The sequence below is a fragment of the Geotrypetes seraphini genome, chromosome 15, assembly GCF_902459505.1.
Source record: "Geotrypetes seraphini chromosome 15, aGeoSer1.1, whole genome shotgun sequence".
Lineage (NCBI taxonomy): Eukaryota > Metazoa > Chordata > Amphibia > Gymnophiona > Dermophiidae > Geotrypetes > Geotrypetes seraphini.
This window is the reverse complement of record NC_047098.1, coordinates 25,584,085-25,602,022: the sequence shown is the minus strand read 5'-3', so window position 1 is coordinate 25,602,022 and position 17,938 is coordinate 25,584,085. Positions and strand designations below refer to the sequence as shown.

General features: G+C 44.1%; 1 protein-coding gene across 4 annotated transcripts in view; it reads right to left on the bottom strand.

Annotated features, from left to right (window-relative positions):
- Nucleotides 1–17,938, bottom strand: part of UBE4B (ubiquitination factor E4B) — a 137,310-nt gene that overhangs the window by 77,466 nt on the left and 41,906 nt on the right. For all 4 annotated transcript variants that reach the window (XM_033921512.1, XM_033921510.1, XM_033921511.1 and 1 more), the window contains 4 exons: nt 15,403–15,598; nt 12,449–12,584; nt 7,846–7,933; nt 6,685–6,829 (listed from right to left, as the gene is read on the bottom strand). In XM_033921512.1, coding sequence (XP_033777403.1) covers nt 6,685–6,829; nt 7,846–7,933; nt 12,449–12,480 — 265 coding nt within the window. In that variant the 5' untranslated portion in view covers nt 12,481–12,584; nt 15,403–15,598. The remainder of the gene's footprint in view (nt 1–6,684; nt 6,830–7,845; nt 7,934–12,448; nt 12,585–15,402; nt 15,599–17,938) is intronic.

Genomic DNA, 17,938 nt, shown 5'->3' with positions numbered 1-17,938 from the left:
AGAAGATGATATCTTCTGGTTCATGGGACCCTCGACCACCAGAGGGCGTCCGCTGAAAATCAGGGGAGGGAAGTTTCATGGCGACTCCAGGAAGTACTTCTTCACCGAAAGAGTAATGGATCATTGGAACAGACTCCCACTCCAGGTGATAAAGGCCAGCAGCGTGACAGATTTTAAGAGAAAATGGGATACTCACGTGGGATCTTTACGGGAGTAAATTCAGGAGAGGGGATACTTGGAATGGGCAGACTTGGTGGGCTATAGCCCTTTTCTGCTGCTTTTTTCTATGTTTCTATGGCTTCATTGACTTGTCGACCAGTACTCCAAGTCTCTTTCCTGGGGGGGGGGGGGGGTCTCTCCAAGTATTGCACCAGACATCCTGTATTCGTGTATAATATTTTTGTTAACGACATGCATCACCTTACACTTATCCACGTTAAACCTCATTTGACATGTTGCAGCCCATTTCTCGAGCGTGTTTATGTCACATTGCAGGTCTTTGCAATCCTCCTGCGTCTTCACTACTCTGAATATCTTCATATCGTCTGCAAATTTAATTACCTCACTTGTCATACCAATTTCCAGGTCGTTTATAAATATGTTGAAGAGCTTGGGTCCAAGCACTGAATCCTGCAGCACTCCACTCATGACACTTTTCCAATCCGAGTATTGTCCATTTACCCCCACTCTCTGTTTCCTATCTGCCAGCCAGTTTTTAATCCAAGTGAGTACATCCTTGATTCCATGGCTCGCAATTTTTCAAAGTAGTCGTTCATGTGGAACCTTGTCGAACACCTTCTGAAAATCCAGATATATAATGTTGACCGGTCACCCTTGTCTATCTGCCTGTTTACTCCCTCGAAGAAGTGCAGCAAGTTCGTCAAGCAAGATCTTCCTTTGCTGAAGCCGTGCTGGCTGGTCCTCATCAGATTGCGTCCATCAAGGTGATCAATGATGTGGTCCTTTATCAGTGCCTCTACCATCTTTCCCGGTACCGAGGTCAGACTTACTGGTCTGTAGTTTCCCGATCTCCCCTCAAATCTTTCTTGAAGCCAATGAAGTGATTTTAGGAGAGGGTTAACGTGAGTATAGTAGCTCTCCCGGAATACGAGTCATGCAGCAGAATTCTGGACGGATTGGCAAGGAGTGAGATGGCTAAGCGGAAGGCCTGAGAGTAGCAAGTTGCAGTAGTCTACACGCGTGGTGATGAGGGCATGGATAAGTGTTTTGGTAGTGTGCTCAGAGAAGAAAGTTCAGATTTTGGTAATATTATACAGGAAGAAGTGGCAGGTTTTAGCGATATGTTGTATCTAGGTGGGGAAGGAGAGAGAGGAGTCAAAGATGACCCTGAGGTTACGAGCAGACAAAACATGAAGGATGAGTGTTGTCCACAGAGATGAAGAATGAGGGAAGCGGAGAGGTGGGTTTAGGTGGGAAGATGAGCAGCTCTGTTTTAGCTATATTCAATTTTAGATGGCAGTGAGACATCCAGGTGGCAATGTCGGACAGGCAGGCTGAGACTCTGGTGATGGGTGTCAGTATAAATATTTGGTGTAGAGGAAGTTATCAGCATAGAGGTGATACTGGAAGTAGTAGGATCAGTAGGATGAGTTAAGTGTAGATTGAGAAAAGGAATGGTCCCAGGACAGAGCCTTGAGGTACACCAATCGATAGTGGGAAGGCTGTGTTTCTTGTACCCACGACTCCAACTCCAGGTACCTAAAATTGTCTCCGACATCAACTCCACAGCCCTGTGCCTAACAGCCTGTGCTTAAGCTCCTGACCAAGTCAAAGAAGCGAGCAAACGCTGAGGACCTGGAACCCTGAGCTCAAGCTCCTCAAATATTCATCAGGCTGGCTGCATAGGTCCCAAAAAAGACTCACCTGCTAGCTGCAGACAAAGTCTTCTCCTCTCCAAGCAGAAACAGCAGGTCCTGGAGCCAAGTAAAAATGGCGAACAGCCGAAAAAATTAAACAAAAAGCACTGCAAAATATACAGTCAAGTCACATTATTATGACCATCTGTTAATATCCAGAATAACTGCCTCTGGCAGAATGGACAGTAGTCAGACACCATGGGAATGACTCAATAAGATGCTGTATGGTTGCTTGAGGTATCTGGAGCCTTGCAGACTGCAGTGCATCTGACAGTTGCTGACAGGTGCTTGGTGGTGGATCCAGTTGTTGAACAAGTCGATCAAGGTGGTCCCAAATGTGCTCGACTGAGTTAAGGTCTGGGGTATTCGGAGGCCAAGGAAATAGCTGGATGTCTTGGTAGTGGCTTTGTGAACCTGTCACAAATAAATCTACTGATATGACATGTTGCACTGTCCTGCTGAAAGATCCAATCAGCCTTAGGGAAGACCAGCAACATGTACAAGTGTACTTGAATGGCAAGGATGGAAAGATAACCCATTATCAATGGAGAGCACCTTCCAGAAGTATCAAAGGGTCCAGACCATACTGAGAAAACATTCCTCAGACCATAATGCTGCCACCACCAGCCTGTGCATGACCAACAGTGGTTACTGGGTGTTTGTTTTCAGCAGTTTCATGCCTGACACGACAATATTCATCCGTTCGATGGAGCTCAAAATATGACTCATTGGAGAAGAACTCCTTTACCAGTTGGTGGAAGTCCAATATCTGTACTCCTGTGCAAATTGCAGCCGTTTGTGTGATGAACCCTCATGAGCATGGGTGCAGTCACCAGTTGTCTGCTCTGGAGCCCCATTTGCAACAGGGTTCGCTGCATAGTCTTTCAGGACAGACATCTGGTAACCCACTGGTTCATTTGAACGGTGAGTTGCTCCACAGTAGCATGCCCACACCAATCTGCACAGCGAACGTTCACCTCTAGCATCGATGGCTCATGCTGCCCCCCAGTTACCACGCTGGGTCATTGAAAAGGTTCTATTCATCTACTCACGGTACAGATTATGAAGACCAAACTCCACCATTTCTGAAATGCTGCCACCCTTGGCCCAGTAATCAATGATCATTTTTTTTTTTCCAATGTCTGATAATCATGCTTTTCCCCCGTAACAGCCAAGGTTGCTATATTGGCAACTTGCTGACATCCCACCTAAGATATCCATGAAGTCTGCATGCAGCACATGCATTTGTTTATTGGCTGTGCATCCCTGATGTCAGAGGTAGGCGGTGGTCATAATAATGCGACTCAACCATGTAATAAAGAAATAAAGGGAGCAGATCAGAATGGCATATTCATGCTCACCTGCAGAATGAAAAATTCAAGGGGTCAGCAGAGACCAGGAAGGAGAAGGAGCTGAAAAGCAGTGATTGACATCTTCTGCAGAATGCTCAAAAGCATGCATGGACCACCTTACAGTTCAGCATACCATCCTTATTACATTGGAGCATTTATTTCCTTTTTATCAAGCTATATGCAAATCATTAGCAGCTCTGGGATCCCATGATGCAGTACTGTTTCACTGGCTCAGTGACATTCTCGCAGCAGTTAGAAAGGAACGCCGAGAAATATGTCTTTCAAGTACCGCATATACTCGAATATAAACAGAGCTTTTTGGGCCAAAAAAAATGGCTCAAAAATGGGGGTCTCAGTTTATATTTGAGTCTCTTATCGATCACTGAGGCTTCTGTCCTCCCTTTAACCAAGGATGACCACCAGTGCTGTAGTTATACACCCCCCCCCCCGCACCCCTCCTCCAATGAATAACGGTACCACTATCCGTAAAGTTGCCCTCTATGCATGCCCCTCTGCCCCTTAGGCATCGTGCTTAACTATTCAGTTTTTAAGAAAAGCTGCTGCTGCCAGTGCTGTATGCTGATCCGTTGTGGGGCCTTGAGATTCTCAGAGAAGGCAGAACTGGCAGGCCTTGTGCATGTGCAGATAGATGCTCAAGGTCCCATGCTGGATCAGCATACAGAACTGATAACAGCAGCTTTTCTTCTACACTGAACAGGTAAGTGCACTGCTAGTGGGGTGGGTCGGGGTGGCACACATGGATGGCAAAGGCATGGGTAATTTTGGGCAGAGTGTGGGGGGGGTGGAGGAGTTGAGGAGTGCTGCTGGACCTGGAAGAAGAGTAAGGGCTGTTGCTGGATGTGTGTTTAGGGGGATGGGTCGAGTAGAATGAGGGGTGCTGCTGGATCTGGATGGGGTAAATGAAGGGTGCTGCTGAACATGATACGAGTATGGGATGTTGCTGGATATTGGGAGGAGATGAGAGTAAGGTGTGCTGCTGAACCTGGAGACAGGGTGAAAGTAGGTTGGTGTTGGTGAATCTGGGGAATGGGGTGCGAGTATGGGGTGCTCATGGACTGGGGAAGGGGGTGTGAGTGAGGGGTGTTGAACCTATTTCTTCTGACACCTTGTGCACTGTGGTATTAAGCTAAGATTTTGACTTTGATGCCTCACTGTCTTTTTTCAAGGAAAAGATCTCATTCCTTGCCCTTCCTTTTTTCCTAACTTGGCCTCTGGGGAAGAGGGCCCAACTCCTCTCTCTGAGACCCTATAATTGGGCAGCCCAGCTCTAACACATCTTTCGATTCCCCTGATGGAAAGAAGGCATCTGATACTTTCCTACACCCCTCAAATTTTGAACTGCCACAGGGAGAGATGGAGGTAGGGGGTAGGGAACATGGAGATTATCTGTTTAGATAAACAATACCCTCCAACATATTGTTTAAACTGCTGTTATTGTAAATGTTGTATGGTTTTGTGCTAATAAAAATATTTAAAGTTTAAACAAAATTTGTTAAAACTTATGGCAAGATGTCAAGAGCCGGATTCTCTAAGTCACTGTGCTTTTAACAATAGCACAAAACCATTGTTAAATGCACATATTTTACCGATTATTAAAACAGCTCACCCTGGTCTTTTCTGTGCTTTCTAGCAGCCTCCGACTATACTATGCAAATGTAGTACAATGAAGTCATTAATATTAAAATTATAGTATAACAAAATCCGTCCTGGGCTCCTTTGGGAGGACAGGCTAAATAAATGAATAAAAAAATAAAAAATATTAAAATGATCTCTATAGGTGATTCTAGAAAAGGAATGCCCCACTATTTACAAGGAATCAGAGCCGATATTTACCGGCAGGGTCTGCACTGTCGCAGCCTTTCTTTTCTGTCAGTACCTGAGCTCTGATTGGCTCAAGCACTGACAGGAAAATAAAGCAGCTCTCAGACCCACCACCACAAATGGCCCAGATTCCTCTTAAATGGAGCCCAAAAATAGCATGGTGGTCTAGTGCTTCCCCCCCCTGTCATTGCTGCCCCCACCCCATGCAGATCAGCAGGAGGAATGCCTACTCCCTCCTACCTCAGGGTCATGGACCCACCTGACAAACTGAAGCCTGGAGGTCTAGTGAGCCAACTCCCCTCTCCAGCAGCCCCCCACCACACAAGCCTAGTGTTCTAATGGGCCTATCCCCTCCCTTCACCAGGGGAATGCACCAGGGAGAGGATTATGCTCCGATGGCCCAGGCAACTAAGACCCATCCTATGGGAAGGGCCTTATGCACCTGGGCCAATCAGGGCCATAGACCCCTTCTCGGTACACCCTGGGAGGGAGAGGCTTAAGAGACCGATTGGCCCAGGCACATAAGGCCTCTCCCATAGGAGGCACCTGGGTCAATCAGGGCCTTAGGCCCCTCCTCAATGCATCCCAAGATGCACTGAGAAGGGGAAGGCCTGCCATTTTGAAGAGACAGGCCTGCTGGCAGGAGGAAATGAGCATTCCTCCTGCTCGTCTTCTAAAAAATGGTACCCTGGGGGGGGGGGACACAGCCCATTAGGCCACCAGGCTTGGTGGGGTGGGGTGCTGCCGGGGAGTATGGCTCACTAGACCAGGGGTAGGCAATTCTGGTCCTCGAGAGCCGGAGCCAGGTCAGGTTTTCAGGATATTCACAATGAATATGTATGAGATAGATTTGCATGCACTGCCTCCTTGAGATGCAAATCTATCTCATGCATATTTATTGTGGATATCCTGAAAACCTGACCTGGCTACGGCTCTCGAGGACTGGAATTGCCTACCCCTGCACTAGAGGCTTGTTATCGTTTGGGGACTGGTGTCCATAAAAAAAAAAAAAAAACACAGCCCCTGCTCTCCCTGCTTGCTGGTTCAGGCAGGGAGAACAGGGGCTGCTTTTTTTTATTTTTTTTGACAGGCAGGCAGGCAGGCAGGAGCTGTGCTAATGATTCTTCTTCAGAGCATAGTTCCTCCCCTTCCTTTACTGGCGATTTTCTGCACATGCAGCATGCATATAATGTGCATGCTATTGTGCTGAGAATCACCAGTAAAACAAAAATCATTCCCACCATGGTATTTTTTCTTACCATAGTGTTAGAGCTTAGAGAATCAGGCCCCTAGTTTTTATAGACTGGCTCACCAAGTTCAACCAAATTTCTAATGTCAGTTTATATTTGAGTCAACCTTTTTTCCTCGTTTTTTGTTGTTGTTTTTTTTTTAAATGTCACCTCGGTTTATATTCGGATCAGTTTATATTCGAGTATATGTGGTATTTCTGCAGTCTTGTTAGGTTTTAAGGATATGATGTTGCTTTCCTATACTTCCTTTCATTGAATATAGAGTTTGGATGTTAAAATGTGGCATCGAGAGAGGAGATAGGCCACAAAAATAAAGCTAGAATATTGAAATGAAACCAAGACTGGGACTGGCTAAGCACTTACCTTCTTTTGGATTCTGCTTGAATTGTGTTGAAAGTGAGGAAAGGAAGATGACATCTCTATCTCTGTCCTTCCAAGAGACACGAAATATCTTACATACCAGCTGTAGAGCCTGCTCCTCAGACACTTCAGATCCCGAGACAGGCTCCTTAGGAGAAGATAAGATGCTATGGGTTATGTATAGTGTACAGATTCATCACCTTACATACAATATTTCTTTCTTGCTCCCAAAGGAATTCTGCACTTTGACCATTAATACAATCTGATCACACAGGAGCTGCAAGGAAGATTTAACATTTTTCAACCAATGGGCACATCTGTCAAAGCACAAAATTCATTCACCATTTTTTCAGTGATTTCAAAAAGCCAGTTATGTTTTATAAACATTTCCAAATATTTGATTTTCTTCTTTGGTAAAGAAAAATACATGGACATATTGTAAAAGAAACAAAAAAGGGGACAGAATTAACATAAGGCTTCAACCCTGGCTACTGCCCATTTATGCATCTTTTTATGTCTTATTAAAATTTGACATACCGCTCCAGCTTCCAGTACGGAATCTATCCCCTTTTAACTTTAGAGAGTGCCCTCTCGTTCTCTCTACCTTGGAGAGGGTGAACAACCTGTCTTTATCTACTAAGTCTATTCCCTTCATTATCTTGAACGTTTCAATCATGTTCCCTCTCAGTCTCCTCTTTTCAAGGGAGAAGAGGCCTAGTTTCTCTAATTATCTCACTGTAAGGCAAAAAACATTTGGATAAGTTACTAAAAGAAAAATCCATAATCCATTATTAAGGTGGACTTGGGAAAATCCACTATTTCTGGGATAAGCAGCATAAAATCTGTTTTACTCTTTTGGGATCTTGCCAGGCACTTGTGACCTGGATGTGCCACCATTAGAAACAGGATACTGGACTTGATGGACTGTCAATCTGTCCCAGTTTGGTAATGCTTATATTCTTACCCTATGGTATTGGAATATACCACAAACATTAAGACTATATTTTGAATAGCTGGTTCATTTTAAATCAAAAAAATTAAGATTTTTACAATAGACCCTAGTTCCAAGTCAAAATCTCATTGCAGGAGGCAGACCTTCCCAATGACTAACAGTAGAGCATGATCTGCGACAGTAGCATATACATAGCTTACGTTCTCACTAACCTTGTCGGACAGGCTCCGCTTTTCTCTACGGTCGCTCTCTTCAACTTCCATATTTTCAATCCCTGAGTCCACATCCACCTGAGACAGGCTGAAAGCAAAAGCATGAGAACAATACATGAACCATGAAATTTAATCACACATTATATCTAATATTAAGAAGTCAACTTTTGTCAAGTCAGATCTCATGGTTACTTATGGCCAAATATAAGCACAGATCTGAAGTGCAGAGTTCTAGTGCAACCACAAGCAATTTGATGTAGCATTTCAATGGCCAACTGTAGTTATTCACACATACATACACACCACAAACAATGGTGATGACCCGAGAGGGAAGCATAATCTAGAGTCCACGCCATAGAAATATGACTGCAGATAAAGGCCAACTGGCCCTTCCAGTCTGCCCATCCACTATCTCCTCCCTAAGAGATCAATAAATTTGTTTATCAGTGAACTATCATTCAGTGATTCAAGTGATAAATATAAAGACCCAACATGGCTTTGTTTTGGCGAGTGTGCCTGTGTGAGAAGTCTAGAGCCTGTGTTGATATATTTATGTATTCTCAAGGCACTGCCTAACACTTCCAATAATTCAAGCATGTGTTCTACTTAATGTGATGCAACACATGCTTGAGCTGTAGGAAGTGATCAGGAGGTGGAGGTAGAGGATATAAAAATGGTAGCAGAATTCAAAAATGTGTGGGACAAACACAAAGGAATCTTGAATGGAAAAAGAATAGAACCAAACAAACTTAGCGGTGCTTAGATGGTAGCTTCAGTAGCTGGGAAATAAAGCCAGTGCCAGGCAGACTGGCAGGCTGGAGGATTGTCACGAATGGTATTCCGCAGGGGTCGGTACTCGGACCGCTGCTGTTCAATGTATTTAAAATGCTCTAGAAACGGGGACAAAGTGTGAAGTAATAAAATTTGCAGACAACACCAAACTATTTAGTGGAGTTAGGACTAAAGAGGACTGCGAAGATTTACAAAGGAACCTGAACAAGCTGGGAGAGTGGGCAACGAGATGGCAGATGAAATTTAATGTAGAGAAATGTAAAGTCTTGTATGTAGGAAACAGAAACCCGAAGTACAGCTATACGATGGGAGAGCTGGTAATGGGTGAAAGTACCCAAGAAAAGGACTTGGGGGTAATAGTGGACAAGACAATGAAGCAGTCGGCCGCTAAAAAGGCGAATAGAATGATAGGTACTATCAAGAAAGGTATTACAACCAGAACAAAAGAAGTTATCCTGCCGTTGTATCGGGCGATGGTGCGCCCCCATCTGGTGTACCGCATCCAATATTGGTCGCTGTACCTAAAGAAGGATATGGCGATACTCGAGAGGATTCAGAAAAGAGCGACACGATTGATAAAAAGTGTGGAAAACCTTTCATATGCTGAAAGATTAGAGAAACTGGGGCTCTTTTCCTTAGAGAAGCGGAGACTTAGAGGGGAGATGATAGAGACTTACAAGATCATGAAGTGCATAGAGAAAGTGGAGAGGGACAGACTCTTCAAACTTTCGAAAACTACAAAAACGAGAGGGCATTCAAAAAATTAAGAGGGGACAGATTCAGAACCAATGCTAGGAAGTTCTTCTTCACCCAAAGGGTGGTGGACACCTGGAATGCGCTTCCAGAGGGTGTAATAGGACAGAGTACGGTTTTGGGGTTCAAGAAGGGATTAGATAACTTCCTGAAGGAAAAGGGGATAGAGGGGTATAGATAGAGGATCACTATACAGGTCCTGGACCTGATGGGCCGCCACGTGAGCGGACTGCTGGACATGATGGACCTATGGTCTGTTCCAGCAGAGGTACTAAGAACATAAGAAGTTGCCCCCGCTGAGTCAGACCAGAGGTCCATCTTGCTCAGCGGTTCGCTCCTGCGGCGGCCCATCAGGCCTAGTGCCTGAACAGTGGTCCCTGATTAATTTTGTAACTTACCTCTAATCCCATCCCTATAATCTACCTTTACTCTTATCTGTACTCCTCAATCCCTTTGTCTTCCAAGTACCTATCCAAAGCTTCTTTGAACCCCTGTAGCGTGCTCCTGTTTATCACATCCTCTGGTAGCACGTTCCATTTATCCACCACCCTCTGTGTGAAAAAGAACTTCCTGGCGTTTGTTCTAAACCTCTCCCCTTTCAATTTCTCTGAGTGCCCCCTTGTACTTATTGATCCCCTTAATTTGAAAAATCTGTCCCTGTCTATTTTTTCTATGCCCTTCATGATCTTGAAGGTTTCTATCATGTCTCCTCTAAGTCTCCGCTTTTCCAGGGAGAAAAGCCCTAGCTTTTTCAGTCTGTCAGTATATGAGAGGTCCTCCATGCCCTTTATTAGCTTAGTTGCTCTTCTCTGGACCCTCTCAAGTACCTCCATGTCCTTCTTGAGGTACGGCGACCAGAACTGAACACAGTACTCCAGGTACGGGCGCACCATAGCACGATACAGTGGCAGGATGACTTCCTTTGTCCTGGTCGTGATACCCTTCTTAATGATACCCAGCATTCTGTTTGCTTTCCTTGAAGCCGTGGCACACTGCGCCGACGCCTTCAATGTTGTGTCTACCATCACTCCCAGGTCTCTTTCAAGGCTGATCCCCCCATTTTGTAAGTGAACATCGGGTTTTTTTCCCTATATGCATGACCTTGCATTTCCCTATATTGAAACTCATTTGCCACTTTTTGGCCCATTTTTCCAGTGTTGTCAGATCTTTTTGGAGATCTTCGCAGTCCTCCATGTTATTGACCTTGCGATATAGTTTGGTGTCATCCGCAAATTTAATAACCTCACATTTTGTTCCTGCTTCCAGGTCGTTAATGAATATATTGAATAGGAGCGGTCCCAGCACCGACCCCTGTGGAAATCCGCTCGTGACCCATTGCCATTCTGAGTAATGTCCCTTTACTCCAACCCTCTGTTTCCTGTCTGCCAGCCAGTTTTTGATCCATCGGTGGACCTCCCCTTGCACCCCATGGTTCCATAGCTTCCTTAGTAGTCTTTCGTGTGGCACCTTGTCGAAGGCTTTTTGGAAGTCAAGGTAAATGATATCTATGGATTCCCCTTTATCCACCTGGCTGGTTACCCCCTCAAAGAAGTATAATAAGTTCGTGAGGCATGACCTGCCCTTGCAGAAGCCATGCTGGCTCGACTTTAGCTGCCCATAGTTGTCGATGTGTTCCCAGATGCTGTCTTTAATCAGTGCTTCCATCATCTTACGGTTTATGCCCCAATTATGGCTGGACAGATCTGGATGTACTGCAGTGGTGCTTTAATGGTAGCCTCAGTAATTGTGAAATAACGCCAATGCTGGACAGATTTCTACACTGTGCCCCAAAAATAAGAACATAAGAAGTTGCCTCCGTTGGGTCAGACCAGAGGTCCATCCCGCCCAGCTGTCCGCTCCCACGGCGGCCCATCAGGCCTATCACCTGTGCAGTAGTCCCCGACTATTCCTATAACCTACCTCAGCTCCTAGCAAGGACAAATCAAGATCAAATATGCATATTTAATATTGCTACGAGTTTACCTTGTTGGGCAAACTGGATGGAATGTACAGATCTTTAGCTGCTGTCATCTACTAACTTACCAAATAAAGCAAATCTATAACAAGTGGATTCTAGATTCATTGCTTCTTTCTCAGGTCATCACCATTCTCTGTGGTGTTTGTCTATTTATGGATTCTGATCCTCTTCTTCTAATACTCTTCAACTTTAGCTATATAACATAGGGGGATTATTTCAGAACAATAATACACAAGACATGATTTGGGGTTGTGGTATTTTAGCCTGAGTTCCTTCCTGTACCTTTGGGCCTCTACTGGGCTATGGTATCATGAGCCGCCTTTCCCAATTATTCATGGATCGGCACAGTCACTGTTTGGAAGAAAATTCAAGACATGAGAAATCTTGACTGCTGAGAGAGAATTTCCTGGAGGCCCCATCCTAACCCTAATTGGATGAAAAGATGACTACAGTGTCAGAACAGGTGGCCTTAGAGAAAAACAGCCTTTACACTCTTTGCACAAACACCACCTGAACTACAGATCTACAGATCCTTAAACATCAAGCACATAACTGGAAAGAAAATGGCACTGCACCACCAAGTCTTAATAGTATCCAAAAACCAATATTTCTCTCAATGCATTTGATCAGCTGCAAATTCAATCAGCTATTTAAAATAGTAAATGATGTACTACAACCCCCACAACAGAACCAGCCTTCCCAGTCAAAACTAACCTGCAATGATTTTGCCATAAGTTGCCAGCAAAATTAAAGGTCTCCATCAGGACCTAGAGGCTCTGCCATAAAGCTTCCCACCAGCCGAGAACATTCCCTTGAACCCTGGCTTTCAGCCTGCTTCGCTAAATATTTTGCTTCTCCTCTACTGCAGAACTTGGAGCTGTAAAACTGAGGATGTTCACCTTTTATCTTCTCGTTTCACAAAAGCTGCCATATCAAATTTAAGCTTGATTGTATGTGAATATGAATTATCTCCCTTTCAGTCCCTTTCTTTCAAATGAGTGTGAACCCATTGCACTTCTTTTAAGACTATATTGGGTGGCTAAAGCAGAGATTTTCAAAGGGAGGAAAAGCATTTTGCACCTTTTTTCACAAGCCACACTGTCAATATCCATGCTCTGGGAGCGGGAGAGAGACTGAGATTGTGTCTCCAGACTGTTGGATGGTGAGCTGCTGAGAGAGCTGACGCCTTCACTGCTCTGGCTTCGATGGGCACCTCCTATATCAAAGCAACAGACCACAAGTTACTGCTCAGGAACTCTCCTTAGAGAATTAAAAAGGTTAATGAGCAGATCTTTCAGAAATGCTATCGCACAGACACAAATAGCCATTTACAAAGCTACCCCCTACAGAGATTTTCAACTTGAACTTACCCCACAAACAGAATCACACCTCCTCCCATTTCCACAACCTTCAGCTACTGAAGACCAACTGCAGGATCTTCCTAATTATTTACTCAGTGCTTGCATGTGTGTGTGTGTTAGGGCAACCTTTGCTGAACTAGTGATTAATTTACAAAAAGTTTCAATTTTGTACATTTTCTAGAGACCCCCTTCTCTCTTAGAGTGCATGACATACCTAGTATAGAAGGTGCTGTACTGGTGCCCAACTAGAGAGTTGCACGGGGACAGAAATCAAACCCATCCCTGCTGGAATCAATTCAGTCCCTGTCTATTCCCAGAAGTAATCTCTTCCATTCCTACCCGTCCCCATAAACTTCAGAAATAGTTATTTCACTTAGTTTCAACAATTTTTATTGATGACCGCACAAAACAATTAACAAGAACATAGACAGCAAATCATATAATTGTGTACAGCATCATTTATACAAGAAAACCCCCACCAATCTCGCCTCCCCCCACAGTCTGCACGGTCCAAGACAGCAACAATGAGCTTCCTGCTGAGTAACAAACAAGAAATTACTAAAGAGCCCACAATTGAATAGCAGGTGTCAAAACAGTAACTACAAAAACTTCCCAGGAACCACCAGAAGTAGTTATTTCATTTAATTATATTACTGAATTAGAGGCTCTTGTAGAGACCCATTTACAAATAAGAAAAGACATTTTTAAATTTGGAAATCTTAATTGGGAAGAATATATATTTTGTAAATGGGTCTCTGTCAGAGCCTCTAATGTAAATATAAAATATAAAATATAAATACTCTAGCTGATGAGGACCCTCAATCTAAGTCAGCTGAAGACTTCCTCTGAAGGTGGCCAAAATCCCATTTACTAAGCTTGGCAGGCAGCAGCAATGTTCCTAAGCCATAGATGCTGGCACCTCAGTGCTTCAAGGATGCTGCCTGCAACTTCTGTGCTTGGTTGAAGGGAGTTCTGGCCTCCTTTGGAGAAGGTCCTCAGCTGGTGGAGCTTGGGGATCCCCACCAGCTACAACAAGGGTCAGCAAGAGAGTAGCATCAGCTGACCAGGTTCTAAGCCACAGCCATCTACTAGCTACTATGCCCAAAGCTAGTGAGTGATAACAGATGTGAATGAGGATGTATATCTACCACAAGGACCACACTTGAATCCAAAGGATCACATCCTGAAATAGAACTGCCCAGGCCACATAACCACTACAGATCACCACCAATGTTGAGGAGGCAAAGAGATGTTTAAGAAGCAACTCAGTGTCATGTTTGTGGGCTTCCTTAAGGACTGTACTGCCCTCCACTGGAATGGCAGCTTTGGTGATTGTCATCATCAAGGTCTCCACCTTAGGGAATCTGAACAACATTTCTAGGTCATCCCAACATAAAGGATAAAGTTTGTTCATTAATTTCATCCCCCTGAGAGCCAAGTCTGAGACCTCCTATTCTGCCAGAAAACCTCAACAGAGCCTTGAGGATGGAAAAAATCTTTGAGGTCCCTTCAGGCTCTTCAAAATACAGATTTCCTGGGAAGCAGACTCTGCCACCACCAATGTAAATGCAAGGAGTGCCAATACTTGGTCTAGGAGGAATGAAAACTTTTTTCAATGAAACAAGTACTGTATATACTTGAATATAAACCGATCCGATTATAAACCAAGACAACCTTCCCCCCCCAAAAAAAAAAAAAGAGGTAAAAAGGTTCACTCGAATATAACAAGGAGGAGATTATATTCAATTGTCCTGCCTTGCACCCAGCCCTCCTTCCCTCCCTCCTTCCTGCCCAGCTCTGCACCCAGACTCCTATGCCCACTGCAAGCTCCCTTAAGCCCTGGTGATCCAGTGGTGAGCTGGGACAAGAGTGATCCTTCCTGCATCCTGCCTGGCCAACTGTTAACCATCCCGCCACCCTCCTGCCTCCTGGACCTGATGCAGGCCTCCCATGGGCCAAGCCGTGAGCCAGGACAGGAGCAATCCGTCCCATGTCCTGTCCCAGTAAACTGTTAGTCACCTCACCTCCCTCTCATCTCCTGGACTCCTCTACAACATACCTTGAACACTGGTGGTCTAGCAGTGAAGTGGGGCAGGCACTACCTTCATTCGCTCCTGCCCCGTGCAGAGCTGCGATCAGAAAAGGCTGCTGCAAGTTCCCGGTGCAATCTCGTGACACTGTGAGAGTTTGCAAGACTGCTACAAGAATTCCCAGCAGCAATTTCTGATCGTAGCTGGCGTATGCAAGAGAGAAAGATTCCTCTGGTGAATTTCTCGGGTTATCAGCTAGGATGTTTTGGTTTATTAACTTTTTTTCTGTGTATTCAAGTAGACTAACAGCAACCACACTACTATATTTACAGTAAAAACACGAATCATCTAACAGTTATTAATCATTTCCAGTATCTTAAAATGAGTTAGTATAAACTAGTTATATTTTCAAAAGGAATCTAGCAGTGCACTTATGCACTTGGCCTTGGAGACATTTTCATTTCAATCAACATCCTGCAGTGTCAGTGTCACCTTTCTGAAAACAGCAACAGACACCATTACAGCAGATGAGAAACATTTAAATAATCTAAATCAAAGAAATGTGCCATCTTCCTCTTGGTCTTGCAACCTAAATATATATAGAAAAGGAAAAAATCATGATCCACAGGCACTCTTCTCATACCTGAAGCTCCAATGGGAGATGTAGCAGGAGTTATGGGATGAACACTTAGACCAAGACTGGTAGATGGACCTGGAGCAGGTGCTGCTGCTGCTGCAGGGGGGGGTCCAGGTGGTGTTTCTCTTTGTGGAGATGTAAGTGGGGTAGTAGGTTGTGAAGATGGTCCACCTCCAAGCCGAGCAAGACGCCGTCGTCGAATCTGAAAAAGAAAATTACAGGGGGCCTGATTCCAATAGCGCAGGAAAATTTCCTGCACAGGAAAAGCCAGACCCAGATGCTGACAACCCCCCCCCCTCCAGTGGCCTGCAAATCCAACAGCAGGCCACACATTAACCAGACACTGCTCTCTACTGACTGTAGCAGGTGTAGCACTTCACAAGTTTGGCTGCCATTTGAGCACAGAAGGACAAAAGAGAGTATAGGAAACTGCTGTGCAACTGGAACACAACTGTGCCGGCTCAGGTACAGTATGAACGTGGAGAGCTGGTGAACCTCAGGAAGACACCCTCCCCAGCATGGCCCGATTCACCCTGCTCCCCAAACAGGCAAAAACTTACCACTGCAGGAGGGATAGAGCACAGAGCTGCTCACCACTACCGGCCCTCCATCCCTGTGAACTGCTAAAGACAAGATCTGAGCTGACTGGGTTTGCCACTTTTTTTTTCCTTAAAAAAAACCATACCAGTCAGCCAAGGCAGATAGAAGGACCATCTGCCCAATTAGGACCCTCACCTCAAATAAAAGGCTACCCAATTTTTTATTTTTTTAAGGAGGGAGGGCTAGCAAGCCCCAAAGGAAACAGGAAGTGCAGGAGCAAAGGAGGAGGGTAGCAATCTGGCACTACCAGGTAAATCACACTAGGCACCTAGTCTCCTAACCCTCTGGTTCAACCAAGGTAGGAAATCTACAATGGGAGCATAACAGACAGATGAATCCAGGAGCATGAGAGGAGCCATCTACTCGCCTGCTGGAGATAGAGCATACTGAAGAACTAAGGAGTATGCCATCCTTAGTGTACAGTCACAATTCAGTGCTCTCTAATCTCTATCACTGCCTGCTGGTGCATGGAATTAACCCATTCATCTGGATTCATCTGCTGCTGACACTAAAGGAATCATGTTTCTTGGAATTCCTTGAAGTTGGATCTTTCCTCTAATCTCAACTTTCCATGTACTGTAAACACCATCTCTATGAAAGGAAATAGTCAGAACCAGGTATTTTCAACAAAGCCAAATAATTTATTAGTTGCTCATCAGTTATTTTCTCACTGAAAAAAACAGGTCCAACATATGACTATGGCAATGAGTTGATTCTGACATATGCTGCACATGTCCCAATATTTCCATTGCAGTCCAAAAAATGTAATATTGTTATATACATTTAAATCTCCCCATGATAACAATAATAGTAATAATATATTAAAGGGGGGACAAAATAAAAACAACAAAAAAGTTTCCACTAGTGATAGTGGATAAGTCTAATCTCCAAAATGAATACCTGCGTATCCCTTCACTTCCATGCCCATACCTCAAAAAAAATGCCTTTAAAAATGCAGTTTTTTCTGAAATACAATCACAGCTCCCCCTCAAGTCTTACCCATCCTTAGCTGATATTCACAAACATAAATAATCTATTGGACAAAGTGCACTTATCAGCATCAGAAAGTAACACATTTATCCTCCACTCATGTATCAAATCAGTCAAGATCAATTTGTTCCCAGCTAACCGAGTACAATCAGCAATTTTCATATTCATATTTCCCATTACTTCACAATTATCTTGCAAGTTTCCAAGTTTATTGTAAATTTGATTAAACGCTTATCAAAATACTAAGCGTATTACAGCAATAAAATAGGGGTAAGAACAGAATTAAAAATAACAGTATTAAACAGACAAAATATACTCAGACTAACAAGACATTACATTAGAGATTTCTATTCTGCCATTACCTTGCGGTTCAAGGCGGACACAAGACACAAAGTAAATGTAATAAGAACAAAAAGGGGGGAGAACTACAATACAGAAATGAAAACATATATGGGAAAAAAACAAAAGGACTAAGGGGTTCAATAAGAAAAGAATAGTAGCATAGTTAGCCGAAAGCATCAATGAATAAGAAGCTTTTTAAAGCTCCTTTAAATTTATCTAAGTTCAGCTCTGCCCGAAGATAAGTGGGTAATGCGTTCCAGAGTGTGGGTGCGGTAACTATTATCATGTGAACCTCATCCATCCCACTTCCTAGATAATCAAGCCATACCATATTCCTGTTTTCCCAAACAGAAATTGAATTTCCTTGATACATGAGTGTCACTAAGGGCTCCTTTTACAAAGGCGCGTTAGCGGGTTTAACGCGCGTAACTTTTCATCATGCGCTAGCCAGAAAACTACCGCCTGCTCAAGAAGAGGCGGCAGCGGCTAGTGGTTTAGCGCGCGCTGTTACGCGCCTTCGTAAAAGGAGCCCTAAAACATTCTAACACTTTTAGTAGAATGGTCCCATCTCATCCAACCCAAAAATTCCTCAGCAGTAAGTGCCAAACAT